Here is a 20,082-nt window from a genome sequence, read left to right on the forward strand (position 1 = left end):
AAAAATATTTTTTTAATTTTATGATAGTTAATATTTAATAAATCATGTACTAAAACATTTTTCTCGTTTCGAATGCTTTGAAAAATTTCCCAGCAGCTACAAACAGGCCATTAGGAATTTAGGATTCCTTGGACCTTTTTTTTTTTTCTCTTCTTTGAGTTGGGCCGGAATACATGGGCCTCAACTCCTCAAGTGGTCGTTCCCATTTAGGCCCAACACGATCCACAGGCATTCGTTCTTCCCCCAGACCGGCGGCGGGGCCGCGGGGGAGACGACCGGCGGCGACAATGTCCCTCTCTGCCGCCGCCGCTCCTCAAATCCCTCCGGCGAGTGGCGTGCTCGCGGCTCCGTATCCTGTCCTGGCTTCCGCCACCACCCCCGCAGCGCTGCGAGCTTGCTCCTCCCGGCCCGTGCCTGGCAACTCTGGGGGAAGGGTGGGCCGCTTCCCTGTGTATCGGCGCGCTCTCAGGGTGTTCGGCGAAATGCTCGAGTGTCTTGCCACGGGCGGCGGGTGACCGTGGCCGTAGAAGAGCTCGTGCGGTTGAGAATGTCGATCAGGGATTGGTTGGTGCTGCGTGAGTTCGTGCTGCTCCTTCGAGATGGTTAGTTGTGCTGCATTCTCTTTCCACTCCAATACTCCATGCTAGTGCCTATCGTTTGTTCTGGTATTTTATCTAGGTTACAACCAACTTTAGTCATCATTTCTAGAATGCGTTGAGCGGAAACAAATGGCGGGCAGCAGCTAAATCCTAAATACTCTCTCCGTTTCAAATTACTTGCCGTTCTAGGCTTGTACTAAGTCAAACATTTTAATCTTTGACCATCAGTTTCTATATATTATATTTTTAGATTCATCATAAGACATACTTTCAAAGATAGATGTATTTGACTTAGGAAAAAAACATAGAGTGACAAATAATTTGAAACAGATGGAGTATCTTGGTATCTTCACTTGAATGGAAACAATTTCGACTCTCTCAGTAAAAAACTCAAGGATCATAACCATGTAGGATCATAACCATGTTCTCACTTGTTTGTACTTTTTGTCATGCCTGTACAACTTGGGTGTGGATAGTGTTTCAAGAAACAGGGAAAGGAAGAGAATCACTTAAAACACTTTTTGATGGAATTAAACATTCACTAAGCAAAAACAAGTAACATCAATTTGCTGAAATGATATTAGTCTGTCCCAAGCTGTACATAACAAACTATAAGACAAGTCAGAAGTACTACTTATAGGGAACTACAAAATTATCTATCATGTTTTTATAATTTTATATCTTTATTTCAGTGCCTATATTGTCCAGACAAGTGACAACTTCCATGATAGTTGGCCTCTTCAAAGGATTACAGTCAACACACTTGCAAGCAGTTTCGAGCACCTTTAGCATTTGCTCTTCGCACCCTGTGCCTCGAAGTGTTGGATCCAACACCTCAATCTGCTTTCCCTCTGATCTCATCTTGTGTACCCATGGGACAAGTTCCTCTGATGTAGACAAGATTGGAACAGGGCGCCTCCCCGTGAGAAGCTCTAGCAGGACCACTCCGAAACTATACATATCACCTCTCAATGTAGCAACCCATGATTGCCCATATTCAGGGGGAATGTAACCCAGAGTGCCGACTAGTTCGGTTGTGACATGGGTTATGTTGGGAAGGACCAACCTTGACAGCCCAAAATCTGCAATATACGATTTGAATTCTTTGTCAAGTAATATATTGCTGGACTTGATATCACGGTGGACGATATGAGGCTTGCAGACATCATGGATGTAATGAAGGCCCTGACTTGCTCCCTGTGCAATCTTCAGCCTGGTTGGCCAGTCGAGAAATGAGCTGGCATCATCATCCCAATTGTGAAGCCAATCGTCTAAACTACCATTCTCCATTAAGGAGTATATGAGGAGCCTCAGGTTGCCCTGGATGCAGTAACCCCAGAAGGGCACGAGATTGGCATGCTGTGCCATGGATAGTGCATCAACCTCTGCACTGAATTCCCTTTCCGTTAGACACATTTCACTATTGAGCTTCTTGATAGCGATCTTGGAACCATCTGGTAACTCAGCTTTGTAGACTAGCCCATAGCCTCCACACCCAATGATATGCGCCTTGTCGAAGTTATTTGTAGCTGTCACAATGTCAGCAAATGTGAGGTTGATTTCTTCTCCCTTTCCTCGTGTAATCATTATCAATGAATGCTCTGAATCAGAGTTGAATGAAGCTGCTTCTAAATCACCATCGTTGTCACTACTATTTTTGGTTATGAAGCGTTTGCTCCTTTCTGAGACAAAGAAACACCCTAGCAACAAAAGAATGCAAATCCCTCCAAAGAAGACACCAAATGATATTGCGAGAACGATTTTTTTATTCTGTTCTTTTCTGGACACTGAACTTGCTTCTGCTGAACTGCAGTGGTGATTGAACCTAGAGTCACAAAGCTTTGGGTTTCCTTCGAAGCTTGAGTTTGGGAATGTATCAAATTGGCCTCCAGTTGGAATAGGCCCCTCTAGGTCATTGTTGGAAATATTGAATGCTGAGAGGAAGTTCAGATTGCTTAGTCCAGGAGGGATTTCACCTGTGAGATGGTTATTGGACAAATGTAGAACCTGGAGGCTTGTGAGGTTGCAAATTGATTGTGGGATCTGCCCAGATAAGTTGTTGAAGCTGAAATCAAGCACAACAAGCACTTCCAACTGACCAATCATTGGGGAAATCACACCTATGAAGTTGTTATGGCTCAGATTCAACAACGTAGGGAAGCCAGTAAGCGTGCGGTATTGAAATGATGGCCCGTTATAAACAGGAAGCTCAAAAGCCCCTGGGTCCAAATGGGCTATGTCTGATGTTGATCTTAGCATTGGCAAATTCATCAAGGTGATCGGAATTTCTTCTGTAAATCTGTTGTCTGATACATCTATATAGAACAGGTGGTTTAAGGAATCAATCCATCTTGGTATTGGTCCTGTGAGTTGATTGCCATTTAAAAGTAGCATCTCCAGATTCGTGAGCCTGGATAACCATAGAGGTATTTTCCCAGACAACAAGCAACTGTTTATGTCAAGAACTTGAAGATTCCCAAAACCATCAATACTTTCGTCCTGTGGCATGACCTCTCCTCTAAAGTTGTGCCCAATAAGCAGGGTGGTAATGGTGCTGCAACTTTTAAGGATCTGAAGTGCTTTTGTGATGTTAGTAAGCTTGTTGTCATCAAGTGAGAAGAAGGAAAGATACTTCAGATTGATCATTCCCGGTGACAACTCTCCATGGAAATGGTTGCCTGATAACCGTAGGGCTGTCAAATTGCTGCATGAATAGATGCTTTCTGGAATTGTTCCGGTGAAGTTGTTGAAGTAAAGATCTAAAGTTTTTAGATTGTGTAGAGCGGAGAAATTGACTTTGCCAAGATCTCCACTGAAGTTATTATGCTTGAGGTCGATGATTGAGAGATTTGTGCAGCTGCCCAGAGTTCCGGGCAACTCGCCAGACATCATGTTGCTGTCCAAATGTAACTCCTCCAATCTCTTCAGTTGGCTGACAGAATCTGGAATCTTGCCAATGAACTGATTCCCTCCCAGATCAAGAGTTACTAGATTTCTCAGTTTTGCTATCTGTGTACCATCAATTTCCCCATGCAAATTATTGTTAGGAAAAGATAGGTACTCCAATGAGACATCATTGAAGAGTTCACCTGGGAGTGTCCCACTGAGCTTGTTGTGGCCAGCCTTCAGAACTTTGAGCATGGAGCAATTACCAAGTCCCGAGGGGATGCTGCCACTGAATTGATTGTAACATAGTTCAAGCACAGATAAATTTGATGAGCTGTCACAAAAACGAGTCGGTATCTTCCCAGTAAACTTATTACTGCTGACATTGAGGGCGACCAGATTTTTCATCACATCCCATATGGAAGATGGAAACTGCCCTATAAATAAATTACTTGAGATGTTGAGTACCTGCAGTGGCCTGATAGGGGTTGAAGATGGCAACTCGTTGAGACCTCCATTCAGCCTGTTAAAGCTGACGTCAACGATGATGATACTGCTGGAAGACACCAATTCTTGTGGTAAGGCACCAGATAGCATGTTGTGGGAGAGATTGAGACGCAGCAATCCAGTGAGGTTGCCAAGAGAAGGTGAGATGTTCCCCTGAAGGCTCCTAGAAGCCAGAGAAACATCAATTACCGTCCCATCTTGGCTGCAGGCGATCCCATCCCATTTGCAGCAATCTGTGCCGTCCTGCCATGATGCAGAGAGGCCTCCATCCTGAGAGAGCTCCCTGAGGAACTTGAGGAGGGAGCTCCTGTCGTGCTCTGTACATGAACTGGTGAGAGAGGCGAGGTTGATGAGCAGCACCAGGGCAAGGGCAAGAACAGGTATGGGAAATTTGTTGCTGTGTTTCTTGTAATGAAGTAGCTGCATGGTTTTCTGGTGAAACTAACATGAAAAACCTGATGCTGAGCTTTGTTCCTGACTGGATAGGACTAATCAATGAAGAGCATGAGGAGGAAGAGAGAAGCTGCCCTTGCTTCCATTTTATTCTAGTATACTAGTCGTAATCATAAAAAAGAAATACATGTCAAAGATTAGGTGATATAGCCTATGGATATTCATTAAGACTTTACAGATACTGCCACAATATCTTCTTGGCAAAATATGGTTATATAGCATCCAGTTTCGCCTGTCTTCTTCGGTATGACGTCTCACTAGCGAGTACTATTGAAACATCAAGTGGCCGACCTCCCTGATCGTGCAAGTTATTTCCTTTTGTTTGGACCATTTTTTTTATTTTAATCCTTGTCACATTGACATTGTTACAACATGGATTAATTGACTCCATCTGACATCACTTCTCTTACCAGCTGCACCCCTGAAGCCATGAAAGACCTGTTTGCTTGCCAGTTGCCACTGATGCGTACAAATTTGTTCATCCTTGACAAGATCAAGGAGAAACACCCAGGGATCTTCCGGCTAGCTCCACAAGGTGGTGGGCTAGCCGGCGTGGGTTCAAAGTCTCACATCTTCTATTTATTTGATATTAGATTCTTCCCTAATATTCACGTTTTTCTTCTGTGAGAAGATCAAGAAACACAGCTGGTGAAGATTTGTAAGATCAGCTTTGCAGGTGGTACATGGGAAGCATCATTCGGAGAGTTGCATATAATCTAGAGCAATCATCGGCGTCGCGGTCGTGGTGCGGCACATGCTCTGGACACCAACAAACACAGCTGATTGGTGGGTAATCTGGTGACTATCTCGTCTCTATTATTGTTGTTGTTGTTGTTGTTGTTGAGACGATCACGCAAGGGCCAAGGCGTTTACTTTCTGCTGTCAAGCGTGCGCGTTGGTTGGCTTATTTGCTCCACACGTTCAGCTGTTATCCATCCTTCAGGCTTCGCCGTTGTATGACTGTTGACCCATGGAGGCATGGACTATTATGACGCCTTGTGGATGCCATCTGAATTTTGGAAGCATATCCCCTGTGGATGCCATCTGGCTGATCACTTGCATAGCTGCATCGGGATTTAGGACACCACAGGGGATACTGGCTGATCACACATGATCAGCTTGTGTATTCTTCCGTTCCAAAATAACTTAACTTATAATAGAATATGACATAACTTAGTACAATAAATCTGTAAATGGATTACGCACCAACAGGTGAGGCAAACCCTCATGGGCCTACACGTTAGAGGTACGTAGGAGCCTCATCGGTGTAGACATGGTTGAATGTAGAGTATTCTTATGTACTTCCTGGACCTGGAGCTACACAAGCCTTAGTTTAATTGGTTATATATTTCTTTTTCTGTTTCTAATTCCAATTTGCGTACGAGGTATTTGCAAATTTACTCATTTATGGTGTATATATGAAGTGTGATTCCAATCGTTCTATGCGCAAAGGTTATATATACTATCCCTTACCATCTCTGTTTATGTGATCATACTTCAATTTCTGCAAAATCATACTCCCTCCGTTTCGAAATGTTTGACGCCGTTGACTTTTTATTACATGTTTGACCGTTCGTCTTATTCAAAAAATTTAAGTAATTATTAATTCTTTTCCTATCATTTGATTCATTGTTAAATATATTTTTATGTAGGCATATAATTTTACATATCTTACAAAAGTTTTTGAATAAGACGAACGGTCAAACATGTGCTAAAAAGTCAACGGTGTCAAATATTTCGAAACGGAGGGAGTACCATTGTTCTATAACAAACGACAGCATGTTGGAAAAAAAAACAATTCTAATTGGTTAGGCTTCGGTTGAAATCCGTAGAAAATGGAACGAAGTACTAAAAATATTTTTTTTGTGGTTTAAAAGCCAAGACCGAAAATAATAGACTACCATATAAAAACCCTAAAATCAACTAACAATACCAGATATAGTTTAGGGTACTCTATATCTGGTATCGTGATTTTTTTTTTTTTGAGAATTGTATTGTGAACTTATTCCTAAATTTTAACTAGGACTGATAAGCCAACGATGAAATTAAGTTGGGCTGGAATACATGGGCCTCGTGTGGTCGTTTCCCTCCGGGCCCAACACGAGCCCGAAAGCTTCGATTCTTCTCCCAGACTAGCGGCGGGGAGGCGACCGGCGGCGACAGGTGGCCGGCTGCCCCGGCGCCGCGGCCTTGCTCCTCCTCCTCCGGGCCCGTGTCACCGGACAGCATGACGCCGCGCGACGGCGACGCGGCGACGCCCTTCAACTGTTCGACGCAATGCCAGGGGGAGGGGTTGGGAACGTCTGGTGGAAGTGGAAGGAGCCGCTTCGCTGTGAGGCGCCGCGCTCAGGGTGTTCGGCGAAATGCCCGAGAGGCTGTCCAGTTCCGGTCGGGCGCCGACTGCGGCCGTCGAAGATCTCGTGGAGGTGGGCTCGTCGACCAGGCGACTGAGGGGCCATGCTTCGTGAGTGCGTGCCGACAATGCCGCGCTCTCTTCACGCGCGCCAGTGCGCCTCCTTCGACATGGTCAGTTGTGCTGCCTTCTCTTTCAGCTCCATGCTAGTCCCTAGCATTTGTGCTGGTATTTTATCAACGCATTTCACAACCAACTTAGCAAAATATCTTGGTTAGCAGAATTTCACAACCAACATGGTTAGTTGTGCTGACCTAGTTAATTTTTTCAATAACACATTGATGATCGGAAACAAACTGCTTATAGCAGAATATCTTGGTATCTTTCTAACCTTTTTGACGTTTTTTCTACCTTTTTGTCATGCCTGTACAACTTGAGCATAAATAGTGTTTCAACAAACAAGTGAAGGATCAAAGCAAGACGAATTCTTTCAGCACTCAATGCCCTGAAATGATAGTAGTCTGTCACAAGCCGCGGAGAACGAACTATAAGACAAGTCAGTCAGAAGTACTAATTCTAGTGAAATTACATAAACTCCTGTTTGGTGAAAGTACAAAATTATCTATCATTGATGTTATGTGTTTCAGTCAGCGTCTATACTGTCCAGACTAGCAACTACTTCCATGATAGTTGGCCTCATCAAAGGATTATAGTTGACACACTTGCAGGCAGTTTCAAGCACCTTTAGCATTTGCTCATCATACCCCATTCCTCGAACTGTTGGATCCAGGACCTTGATCTGTTTTCCCACTGCTCTCATCTCCTGTACCCACGGGACAAGTTCCTTTGATGTAGACAGTAAAGGAACAGGCCGTCTTCCCGTGAGAAGCTCAAGCAGGACCACTCCGAAACTGTATATGTCGCCTCTCAATGTAGCAATCCATGATTGCCCATACTCAGGGGGGATGTAACCCAGGGTGCCAACTAGCTCAGTTGTGACATGAGTTTTGCTAGGAAGGATCAACCTTGATAGTCCAAAATCTGCAATATAAGCTTTGAATTCTTTGTCGAGCAGGATGTTGCTGGATTTGATGTCACGATGGACAATATGAGGCTTGCATACATCATGGATGTAAGAAATACCTAGGCTTGCTCCTTGAGCAATCTTGAGCCTGGTTGGCCAATCAAGAAATGAGCTAGCATCATCATCCCTGTTGTGAAGCCAATCGTCTAAGCTGCCATTCTCCATGTAAGAATATATAAGCAGCCTCGAGTTTCCATGTATACAGTAACCCCAGAGTGGCACAAGATTGTCATGCTGCGCCATGGTGAGTGCTTCAATCTCTGCAGTGAATTCCCTTTCCATCAGGCACATTTCACTATTGAGCTTCTTGATAGCTAACTTGGAGCCATCAGGTAGCTCAGCCTTGTAGACTAATCCATAACCTCCACAACCTATGATGTTCTCCTTATCGAAGTTATTTGTAGTCTTCATGATGTCTGCAAACGTAAGCTTGTTATTGTCTCCCTTGCCTTGTGGCATCACCATCAATGAATGGTCTGAATTTGGATTGAATGAGGCTGTTTCTTCATTTCTGTTGTTAGCTAATTCCCCTTTTCTCATCAACTTTGTAGCCCTGAGTGACACGAGGAGACTACTCAGGGATAAAAGAATGATAATGCCTCCAACAGACACGCTGAGTGTGATTGCTAAAATAACTTTCTTTTTGTGTTGTTTTCTGGACACTGAAGGTGCTTTTGATGAATCACAGCTGCGGAAGATATTTGAGCCACACAGCTTTGAGTTTCCAACAAAGCTAGAATTTTGAAATGTACTAAACTGACCTCCAGTTGGAATAGACCCTTCCAGATCATTGTTAGAAACATTGAGCTTAGAAAGGAAATGCAGATTGTTCAGTGCAGATGGGATTGTACCTATGAGATGGTTATTGGATAAGTCGAGCACCTGCAGATCCGTAAGGTTGCAAAGCGGTTGTGGGATCTCTCCTGAAATACTATTGAAGCTGATATTGAGTGTCCGGAGCATTTTTAGTTGGCCAATCTCTTGTGGGATTGCACCCATGAGATGGTTCCTGGCTAGATTTAATGTTGCTGGGAAAGCACGAAATCCTCGGTATTCAAGTGATGGTCCTGTATAAATAGGAAGCTGCAGGATCCCTGGGTCAAAATATGGTGTAGAATTTGCTGATATGAGCCTTGGTATCTCCATCAAAGCTGTTGGGATCCCCCCTGTCAAGCTATTGTTTGATATATCAAGATAGAAGAGGAAGTTTAGTCTGTTAATCCAGGCAGGTATTTGTCCAGTGAGTTGATTGTTAGATAAATCTAACATCTGCAAATTAGTGAGTTTTGATAACCAAAATGGTATGTTCCCAATCAATGAACAGTCATCAATTGATATAAATTGCAGATTCTCAAAGCCATCAATTGTTTCATCCTCTGGCATAAGCTCACCATTGAAGTTCACTCCCATAAGCAAAGTGCTGAGGCTCCTGGAGTTCTTGAGTATCTGAAGTGTATCAGTGATATTCGTAAGAGAATTGTTGGAAATTGAAAGGAAGGAGAGGGACTTCAGATTGCCTATTCCCTTTGGCAGCTGGCCATGGAATTTATTGGAAGACATCCGCAATGCAATTAGATTGCTGCATGAATAGATGTTTTGCGGAATTGTTCCATTGAAGTTGTTAAGCAGAAGATCTAAAGTTTGTAAATTGGGTAGGGTGGAGAAATTGATCTTGGAGAGCTCTCCACTGAAGCTGTTGCTCTTGATATCTATGGTTTTGAGATTTGTGCAGTTGCTCAGAGTCGATGGCACCTCTCCATACATGTCGTTGTGGCCCAAAAGGAGTTCCTCTAATTTCTTGAGTTCACCTATAGATTCTGGAATCCTGCCATTGAAATTGTTCCCTCCAAGATCAAGTGTAACCAGATTACTTAGTTTCATGATATGCGCACTATCGAGTGTTCCATTTAAACCATTGTTGGGAACAGACAGGTGCTCCAAGGAGGTGGCATTGAAGAGTTCATCAGGGAGAGTCCCACTGAGATTGTTTTGACCAACCTTGAGCACATTTAGCCTGGAACAAGCTCCAATCCCCGGGGGTATGCCTCCACTGAACAGGTTGTAACAAAGGTCAAGCACCATTAAGGATGGCGAGCTCGAGCAGAAATGATCCGGTATCTGCCCAGTAAATCTGTTGTTGCTGGCATTCAGTGCAACCAGGTTCTTCATGGCCTTCCATGTGGTGGATGGAAACTGTCCTGTAAATGAGTTACTCGAGATGTTCAGTACCTGCAGAGGCCAAACAGCGGTCATCGGAGATAGCGGGTCTTGCAGCTCCCCTCTGAGTCGGTTAAAACTGACGTCGAGGACACTGATACTGCTGGAAGAAACCAATTCCCATGGTAGGTAACCGGACAGCGAGTTGTGCGATAGGTTGAGGCGTAGCAGGCTAGTAAGGTTTCCAAGAGATGGTGAGATGTGCCCTTCAAGGCCCTTTGATTGCAAGGAGATATCAGTGACCGCTCCATTTCTGTTGCAGGTGATACCTTCCCAGACACAGCAGTTTCTATCATTCCGCCATGACATGGAAAGGTTGCCGTCTTGCGAGAGCTCGGCGAGGAACTGGTGAAGAGAGCCCTTCTCCTGCTCTGTGCAGGAGCTGGTGAGAGAAGCCAAGGAGATCAGCAGCAGGAGACCAAGGCTCAGGGAAGATATGGTAGGTAATTTGCTGCTATACCTGTATGATGGAAAATGGAGTGGCTGCATGATTCTCTGATGAAACTATGATCAAAACAAGATGCTTGGCGTGTAAAGAATCAATTTTGTAGTCAAGAACGAGCCATGAGGAGGATGAAAGAAGCCACTTTTGCTTCTAATTTTGTTTTGGACTTACCGGTCGCAGTCCATCCAGGATTAGATATTTAGATGCAATAGCCTATAAGGAGTACTTGCTAAGTTTTCACAAGATTGATGCATGGTCTTTGTTAACGCGTGTGCTGTTAAATTCTCTACCGGTTGACTGTAGAATGATCTATTGCACAGTCAACCTTCCTGGGTATACTAGCTACTACCGGATGGGATATATCCTAGTACTACGAATCTGGACAGGTCTCTGATACTAGGTTGCTATATTATGGGACGGATGAATATGTTTTTTTTTTCTGAAGCATTAATTCTTGACTCAATCCTTATCACGTTGCTCTTGTTACATCATGGTTAATATTTGACCGTATATATCACTTATGTTACCAGGTTCTCCCCCGCTTGTATTTTGTGATAATTTGGTTGAAGATTTGCAATTGTGTACATGGAAAATCATCATTCCGAGAGGTGCATATAATTTGGAACAATCATCGGCGTCGTGGTCATGGTGTGTACACATGGTTTGGACAAGAACAAATTAAGCACAAGTGGTGGTGGTGAGTGGGCGACCCGGTGTGTTGCTCTCTTCTTCTTCTTGACCGTTTACTTTCTGTTATCAAGCGTGCGCTTTGGCTTATTTTCTCCACACGTTTGCAGCTCTTTTTCCATCTTCTACCTGCTCCACTGTTGTATCATTATAGACCATGGATTATGACTGGAAATTTGGGAGAAATTTGATAATTTGACACTATTCATTGCTGATTTGCTTTAATTGATACTTGTGTGAATAATATGTGGAACCATCTGAGTGAGTGAATGGAAGTGACCAAATCAGGATGTTAAATACTCCAAGCCCACTTTTGTGGAATGTCAAGTTGTCAAATCTCTCGAAATTTTGGAAGCGTGAAGAAAAAGTAAAATGGGTAGCGTATGAGGGCTGGATGATGTGTGGCAAGCTATATCACTTGGGACATCATGGTGGAGCCTGATTCTTGTACAGACATATGTGGTCTATGGAACCGGAGTGGAGCCACAGAATTGCACAAGAATCTGGGCTCATTTTGCAAGCTGGTGTAAGACTTTGTCCTCCTTTATCATGGACATATTTTTTTCTAATTTTAATTTCAATTTGCTTATGAGGTCTTTAAAAAAGTTCAGGTGATATCATTTCGATGCTCGGTAGTAGGTGTAGTGCACTTCAATTATTTTGGTCCATTGTCTTTGGGACATAATGCAACCACCTAGACAGTCTTTTTTTTCATGATCATTTTCCTTTTCTGTTTCTTATTCCAATTTGCACATTTGATATCTGCAATTTTACTCATTTATAGCTTATATGAAATGTTGTGATTCGAGTCATTTTATGGGCAAAAAATTATATAGTACTACCTTCATCATAAAATGTTGCTACCTAATGTAACATGAAGCACTAACTAGTATTACGAATCTGAACAATGATGTCTCATCTTATACTAGGTAGTAATTCCTCCCCAAAATAAACTCAGTCATGAGTTTCCGCGTCTAACTTTTATCGTCCGTCTTATTTATTATAAAGAAAACTAAAAACATAAGGCACGCATAAATTACTATTCATGTTTTATAGTATAATAGCAATAAAAATAATAATCATATTTTTTTAAAATAAGACGAACGATCAAAGTTGGACAGAGAAACTCGTAACTGCACTTATTATGGGACGGATGTAATAATATTTTGGGATGGAGGTGCTATCTCATTCACCAAATGTTGAGGTAACCAACGTCAAAAAAAAAGTTGATCAAACATCAAACGGAGGTAGTAAAATGTTGATCATGTTTTGTAATTTCATTTCCAATTCGCGTTATGAGATCCTTCTAAAAAGTTCAGGTGAGATCATTTTGATGCTCTGTAGTAGGTGTAGTGCACTTCAATTATTTTGTTCCGTTGTCTTGTTGACCAATCTTTTCGTCATGATTATTTTTTTTTCCTGTTTCTAATTCCAATTTGCGCAGGAGATATCTGCAATTTTGGCTGTGTTTAGTTCACGCCAAAATTAAAAGTTTGGTTGAAACTGGAACGATATGACGGAAAAGTTGGAAATTTGTGTGTGTAGAAAAATTTTGATTTGATGGAAAAGTTGGAAATTTGAAAAAAAAACTTTGAAACTAAACACGGACTTTACTTATTTACTGCTTATATGAAATTTGTGATTCTAATCATTCTCTGTTTATACGATCATAATTCAATTTCTGCAAAGATTATATTTATACTAGGGCCGTGTTTAGTCCATGTGCTAAATCTTTTTAATTATACGGACACACATTTGAAATATTAAACGTAGATTAATAACAAATACTCCGAATGTAAACTGCGAGACGAATTTATTAAGCCTAATTAATTCATCATCAGAAAATGTTTACTATAACATCACATAGTCAAATCATGGCGTAATTAGGCTCAAAATATTCGTCTCGCAATTTACATGCAAACTGTGTAATTGGTTTTTTTAATGCTCCAAGCATTTAATGTGATGGATTTTTGGAAGTTTGAACGGAACTGATCACAACGGACTTCCGTTTATATAAACCGTAGATAGACATCGCAGTTTTGTTTTTCTTTCTTTTTTTTTTGAGCGAAGACATCGCAGTAATTTTCTTAAGTTGGGCTGAAATTCGTGGGCCTCGTGTGGTCGTTTAACTTCGGGCCCAACACGAGCCCAAAAGCTTCCCATCTTCTCCCAGAAGAATAGCGGCGGGGGAGGCTGCGGCGACCGGCGGCGACAGGGTGGCCGGATTTGCTGTCCCGTCTCCCTCTCCTGGGCTTCCGCCACCACCCGCGGCGCTTCTCCTCCACCGGGAAGCCTGCCGCTGCGCGACGGCGACGCCCTTCGACTGTTCGACGCAATGCCAGGGCTGGCCTGGTGGAGCGGAGGCGGAGCTGCTTCTTCTTCGCTGCTTGAGGCGCCGCGCTCAGGGTGTTCGGCGAAATGCTCGAGAATCGCTTGTCCAGTCCTGGTCAGTGGCGACTTCGACCGTCGAAGATCTCGTGGTGGAGGTTAGTTATGCACTTATGCTGCATTCTTTCCCACTCCAAGCTAAGCTAGTAGCATTTGTGCTGGTGTGGTATTCGCGTATTCCGCAACTAATGATAGTCGTATGTGCAATGCGTTTATCGGCAACAAACAACTGACAACTGACAATACATAGTACCTTCACTTTAATGGAAACCATTTTGACTTAATTTCTCAGTATCGAACTTCTTACATGGTTGGTACTCTTGGTATCTTGATTGACTAGATGTGTGTTCAGCTTCTGGTGAACACACAGAGTTGTATCCCTACCATCCCCCAAAACTGCATTGCATTCTCTCATTCTCTTCCATACCTGGATCACACATTTCTGGCATGTATTCATTAGACTCCAGTGGTTTCTATGTATGTCAATCAGAAACAAGAGTGTTGATATCACCTAAGTGCTTTAGTACTTGCACTTGATCTGTTTGAGCACACAAGGAACAGGATGATCTTTTCATTTGTTTATACCTTTCCTCATGCTTTGTGCCAATTGGACATAGTCAGCACTCTGAGAAGAAGTGGAGGAGAAATGGCTGGTTATGAAATTAAACACTTAAGAAGATACAGAAAAAAATGGTGATATGTCTGCAGCTGTACACAGCATATGACAAGACTAGAAAAACTACTACTACGTAATACTATGTTTGCTCTATGCACTGAGCTACATTTTTTGTCACTGTGTATCTGCAATCTACCTTGACTGTCTTCTATATCTTCAGTCGGAGCCTATACTGTCCAGGCAGGAAACTACCTCTCTGATAGTTGGCCGCATGCAAGGATTACAGTTGACGCATTTGCAAGCAACCTCAAGCACCTTCAGCATCTGTTCTTCATACCCTGTGCCTTGGAGTGTTGGATCAAGGACCTCAAGAAGGTTTCCCTTGGACCTCATTTCTAGCACCCATGGAACAAGTTCTTTTGATATAGAGAGGATTGAAACAGGCCGTCTTCCAGTGAGTAGCTCAAGCAGGACCACTCCAAAACTGTACACATCGCCTCTTAAGGTAGCAACCCATGCTTGGCCATACTCAGGTGGGATGTAACCTAGAGTGCCGACTAGCTCGGTTGTGACATGGTTTTTGTTCGGAAGGATCAATCTTGACAGCCCAAAATCTGCGACATAAGCTTTGAATTCTTTATCAAGTAGGATGTTGCTGGACTTGATGTCACGATGGACAATGTGAGGCTTGCAGACATCATGGATATATAAAAGGCCCTGGCTTGCTCCTCGTGCAATCTTGAAACGTGTTGGCCAGTCAAGAAATGAGCTGGTTTCGTCTTCCCTATTATGAAGCCAGTCGTCCAGGCTACCATTCTCCATGTAAGAATATATGAGTAGCCTCGAGTTTCCCAGGATGCAGTATCCCCACAAAGGCACAAGATTGGCATGCTGTGCCATGGATAGAGCTTCAACCTCTGCTGCAAACTCCCTTTCCATGAGGCACATTTCTCCATTGAGTTTTTTGATGGCGAGTTTGGAGCCACTGGGTAACTCAGCTTTGTACACTAGCCCATAACCTCCACACCCTATGATATTCTCCTTATGAAAGTTATTTGTAGCTTCCACGAGATCAGTGAATGTGAGTTTGTTTGCTTCTGTGTTGCCTTGTGGTATCATTACCAACAAATGCACTGGATCAGAGTTGAAGGAACTGGCCTCCAGATCTCTACTACTGTTGCTTTTGTTTTCTGTTTTGGGAATTGCAGCCCTGAGTGAGGAAAGGAAGTGCCCCAATAGCAAAACAATTACGGTCCCTCCTAAAAACACTCCAAATACTATTGCAACAACGACCTTTTTGTTCAATTGTTTTTTGGATCCTGATGATTCCTCTGCTGATTTGCATTTGTGAATGAGCATAGAACCGCACAACTTTGGGTTACCATCAAAGCTAGAATTTGGAAATGTGTTAAACTGAGCTCCAGTGGGAATAGGACCTTCAAGGTCATTGTTTGAAACATTGAATGCTGAAAGGAAGTTCAGGCTATTCAGTTCACCAGGAATTGAGCCTGTGAGGTGGTTATTGGATAAATCTAGAACTTGCAGACTTGTGAGGCTGCAAATTGATTCTGGGATCTTTCCGGATAAGTTGTTGTAGCTAAAATCAAGTACAACAAGCATTTTTAACTGACCAATCTGTGGGGGGATCACACCCATAAAGTTGTTTTGGCTTAGATTCAACACTGTCGGAAAAGCAGTAAGTATGCGGTATTGAAGTGATTTATCGACATAAACAGGCAGCTCAAAGAAACTAGGGTCCAAATAGGTCTTATTCTGAGCTGTTCTTATCATTGGCATGCCCATCAAGGTAATTGGGATTTCTCCTGTTAGGCTGTTGTTTGATATATCCAGAAAGAAGAGGTGGTTTAGTGAGTCAATCCAGTCTGGTATTGGTCCAGTTAGTTGATTGTTGGATAAATCTAGTAACTCTATGTTTGTAAGCTTTGATAGCCATAGTGGTATTCTTCCTGATAATGAGCATTGGCCTACTGTGAGAACCTGGAGATTCTTAAAACCATCAATAGTTTCATCCTGTGGAATGACTTCTTCCAAGAAGTTGTGCGCAATAAGCAGGGTGGTAAGGTTCGTGGAGCTCTTAAGGATCTGAAGAGCTCTCGTGATATTTGTAAAAGAATTGTTACTCAAAGATAGGAACGAGAGGTACTTCAGCTTGCCTATTTCTGATGACAGCTCACCGTGGAAATTGTTGTACGAGAGACGCAGTGCAATCAAGTTGCTACATGAGTAGATGCTTTCTGGAACTTTACCACTGAAGTTGTTTATTCCAATATCTAAAGTTTTCAGATTGAGCAATGTGGAGAAATTGAACTTGCCTAGATCTCCGCTGAAGCTGTTGCCCCTGAGGTCGATCGTTGTGAGATATTTGCAATTTCGCAAAGCTGATGGTAGTTCACCATGCATGTTATTGTGGTCCAAATGGAGCTCCTGCAATCTACTGAGCTGACCTATAGAATCTGGAATCATGCCACTGAAGTTGTTCCCTCCAAGATCAAGTACTACCACATTACTGAGTTTTACTACAGATGTACTATCAATGTTTCCTTCTAAACCATTGTTGGGAAAAGAGAGGCACTCCAACGAGGTAGCATTGAAGAGTTCGTTTGGGAGAGTCCCACTAAGGTTATTGTGACCAGCCTTGAGGACTCTGAGCATGGAGCAGTTTCCAAGTTCGGAGGGAATGCTCCCACTGAGTTGGTTGTAACTGAGCTCAAGCACAGCTAAGGATGGTGAGTTGGTGCACAAATTAGTTGGTATTTGCCCAGTAAAGCTGTTGTTACTGGCATTGAGTGCAACCAGATTTTTCATCACTTCCCATGTGGAGGATGGAAACTGTCCTGCTAACAAATTACTTGAGATGTTGAGTACCTGCAGTGGCCTCGCAGGGGTTGAAGATGGCAGCTCGTTGAGACCTCCATTCAAGCGGTTAAAGCTGACGTCAATGATGATGAGACTGCTGGAAAACACCAGTTCTGCCGGTAGGGCACCGGATAGCTGGTTGTGAGACAGGTTGAGTTGTAGCAGTCCAGTCAGGTTGCCAAGATACGGTGAGATGTGCCCCTCGAGTCGCCTAGAAGCCAGTGAAACATCAGTCACGGTCCTATCTGGTCTGCAGGTGATCCCTTCCCACTCGCAACAATCCACACCATCCTTCCATGACATGCTGAGGCCTCCATCCTTAGAAAGCCCCGTGAGGAAATTGAGGAGGGAGTTCTTCTCCTGCTCTGTACATGAACTGGTGGGAGAGGTGAAGTTGAGCAGCAGCACAAGGGCAAGGCTAAGAACAGGTATGGGCAGTCTGTTGCTTTGTGTCTTGTATGAAGAATGAGGTGGCTGCATGGTTTTCTGGTGATACTAGCATGGAAGTCGGATGCGAGTTTGTATCCTGAGTTCCTGATTGCGCAAAGCATCAGATGGTCTAATCAAGAAAGAGCATGAGGAGGACGAAAGAATCAGCTCCAACTTCCATTTTATTCTGTCTTTCTTGTCATGGTTATCAAAAAGAAACAGAGGTCAAGGACTTCATAAAAAAGAACTGCTATAGCAGCTTCTTGGTTCACATTATGACATTGCACTAGCGGGTGCCTGCTATAATATATTGAAAAACCAAGTGGTCGGCCTCACTATCCGTTCAAGTTATTTTCCTTTTAATCATTTTTATTTCAATCCTTATGTCATTGACATTGTTACAGCTTGCCTAAATTCACTTGATCTGATGTCATTTCTCTTCCCCTTGACAGACCTGTTTGCTTGGTACTAACACACAAATCTTTACACAGCTTCTGAAGGATGCATACCTTTTGGTAAGGAGGAAAATACTCGTCTCTGTGAAAAGAAACACAGCTTCTGAAGATTTGCAAGATCCACTTTGCAGATACTACAAGCAAAGCATCATTCCGAGAGGTGCATATAATTTAGAGCAATCATCGTCGTCGTGGTCATGGTGTGTACATGCTCTGGAAAACAACATAGCACGACTGGTGGGTGATTGGGTGGGTAATCTGGTGCTCTCTTCTTCAGTTCTTCTTCCTGCTGACCCAAGGGCCAAGGCGTTTACTTTCTGTTATCAAGCGTGCGTTTCGGCTTATTTGCTCCACACGTTTGCAGTTGTTTTCCATTCTCCCGGCTCCACTGGTGTATCTTTGTAGACCATGGATTATGACTCTTGTGTCTATCTCTGAATTTTGGAAGTGCTTGAAGACTTGAAGTAAGCTGGGTAGCGTGTGAGGGCTGCAGGCTGCCAGTGGGAGCTGGCTTATCATTTGGGACACCACAGGGGAGCCTGGTTCTTGTGTAGACATGGTCTATGGACTATGGAACGGACTGAAGCCACACAGATCTTCAGGTTTGTTAGAATTCCATTTCTTCCTTCTTTCTTTTGTCATAACCATATTTTTCTTATTTTAATTCCAATTTGCATACGGAGCTGGTTTAAAAAAGTTCAGGTGAGATCATTTGATTCTTTGTAGTAGGTGTAGCTGCACTTTAATTAATTCGTCCCATTGTCTTTGGGACTAATTCAGCCACCCAGACCTTAATCTAGCTGAACAGTTGTTGTTTCGGAAGGCATTTATCTGCAGATGAGATCCTCTAATAAAATCAACCCGGATCGTTCTGATATCTGATGATCTGTAGCAGGCGCAATTGCACTTTATATTCATGTCCAGCTTCTGCGGTATGATGTTCCATGTGCTAATACAGGTAGCTCAAAATTGTTTTTGTCTGTAACAGCAAGTTTCTGTCACCAAACACCATCAGGACCTCCATCTGAAAATTACATAGTTGCAATTACATGTGTCATCCCTTCTGCTTGTTTATTTCCCATGCTTTCATTCTCTCTTATACGTGTTGTATGTCGTTGGTTATATGGTTCTTTTGACACCATTTCAGGTGCTGCACTAACTGGAGAAATCCTTTCGGCCAGAACAGAAACAGCATAGGGAACACAAGATGATTACAGAAGATCGGCTGCACAAAGACCAATTCTAGAAACAGCATAGGGGCCATTTCCAGTTCAGACGACTGTAGCGCTGTACTGCTGTGCTGCACGTCGTACACGTCGAAGTCTGAAGAGGATTGCTGCACTGCAGATCAATCAATGATTTTCCAATTTTCGTCAAAACAAGAAACCAATGATTTTCCAGGCTCATGGACACGGTCTACCCAGGCACCCAGCCGTAGACGTTAAGCAATCCTAATCATCACTATAGGAGTAGCGGGGCCCTGTGTCTTTTGTCGTGCTGCATATCATATCGTCTATGGAAGAATACATGGGCCGTGCTTTGATTCAAAATGTTTTCTTCAAAATTCTAACTTTTCCGTCATATCAGATGTTTAGATACATACATAGAATATTAAATATGGATGAAAAAAACAATTGCACAGTTTACATGTAAATCGCGAGACGAATCTTTTGAGCTTAATTACACCATGATTTGACAATGTGATGCTACAGTAAATATTTGCTAATGATAAATTAATTAGATTTAATAAATTCGTCTCACAGTTTACAGACGGAATCTGTAATTTGTTTTATTATTAGTCTACATTTAATACTTTAAATATGTTCCATATACTTCAAAATATTTTTGGACCACGAACTAAACACAGCCCTGATTAAAATTAGTCTCGCCTAGCGTTTCACACCTGTCCACTTGCAGCGCAAAATTGTGAAAAAATGATGGCGATCCGGCGATGAATGAATGAATGAATGATTCGGACCGCCGCTACGTTATTGCTGCCGACGCGTTCGTTGGCCGTGTGTCCGTGTCTCGGTCTGCAGTCTTCAGGTTCAGAAAGTTTTCTCCTTGTTCTGAAGTCTTCAGAGGA

The 20,082-nt window shown here is 42.9% G+C and overlaps 2 protein-coding genes and 2 long non-coding RNA genes across 7 annotated transcripts; 2 read left to right on the plus strand and 2 right to left on the minus strand.

The window, feature by feature from the left end:
- Nucleotides 1-239: 239 nt before the first annotated feature.
- On the plus strand, nt 240-11,831 carry LOC127762300 (uncharacterized). Of its 2 annotated transcripts, none has more exons than XR_008015500.1 (4): nt 240-602; nt 4,859-5,231; nt 6,469-6,971; nt 11,075-11,831. It is a non-coding gene; the product is annotated as an uncharacterized LOC127762300 (long non-coding RNA). The 2 variants fall into 2 exon arrangements; XR_008015499.1 differs by lacking the exon at nt 240-602 and adding an exon at nt 4,233-4,372 and having other exon boundaries at nt 4,479-5,231.
- LOC127762299 (tyrosine-sulfated glycopeptide receptor 1-like) lies at nt 637-11,044 on the minus strand. Its single transcript, XM_052286746.1, has 2 exons — nt 9,150-11,044; nt 637-4,320 (listed from the first exon to the last, which is right to left on the minus strand). Exons 1-2 carry the CDS (start codon nt 10,586-10,588, stop codon nt 1,275-1,277), a joined length of 4,485 nt encoding a protein of 1,494 aa, XP_052142706.1. The 5' UTR covers nt 10,589-11,044; the 3' UTR covers nt 637-1,274.
- A 1,586-nt stretch (nt 11,832-13,417) lies between the features above and the next one.
- Nucleotides 13,418-19,676, plus strand: LOC127762728 (uncharacterized). 3 transcript variants are annotated; one of them, XR_008015555.1, is made up of 4 exons: nt 13,418-13,717; nt 18,033-18,245; nt 18,361-18,598; nt 18,892-19,676. It is a non-coding gene; the product is annotated as an uncharacterized LOC127762728 (long non-coding RNA). The 3 variants fall into 3 exon arrangements; XR_008015553.1 differs by having other exon boundaries at nt 19,144-19,676; XR_008015554.1 differs by lacking the exon at nt 13,418-13,717 and adding an exon at nt 17,431-17,540 and having other exon boundaries at nt 19,144-19,676.
- On the minus strand, nt 13,712-17,592 carry LOC127762717 (tyrosine-sulfated glycopeptide receptor 1-like). The gene is made up of 2 exons (XM_052287191.1): nt 14,432-17,592; nt 13,712-14,244 (listed from the first exon to the last, which is right to left on the minus strand). The coding sequence occupies exon 1, from the start codon at nt 17,590-17,592 to the stop codon at nt 14,452-14,454; it is 3,141 nt and encodes a 1,046-aa protein (XP_052143151.1). The 3' UTR covers nt 13,712-14,244; nt 14,432-14,451.
- Nucleotides 19,677-20,082: the final 406 nt, after the last annotated feature.

This window comes from Oryza glaberrima, chromosome 2 (genome assembly GCF_000147395.1).
Source record: "Oryza glaberrima chromosome 2, OglaRS2, whole genome shotgun sequence".
Lineage (NCBI taxonomy): Eukaryota > Viridiplantae > Streptophyta > Magnoliopsida > Poales > Poaceae > Oryza > Oryza glaberrima.

Coding starts and splice junctions, on each gene's coding strand:
- LOC127762299 (XM_052286746.1), bottom strand. CDS start 10,588: ATGCAGCCACTCCATTTTCCATCATACAGGTATAGCAGCAAATTACCT. Junction 4,321..9,149: donor AAACTCACTAATTTGCAGAT/GTTAGATTTATC, acceptor CTCTCTCACCAG/TTCATGTACAGAGCACGACA.
- LOC127762717 (XM_052287191.1), bottom strand. CDS start 17,592: ATGCAGCCACCTCATTCTTCATACAAGACACAAAGCAACAGACTGCCC.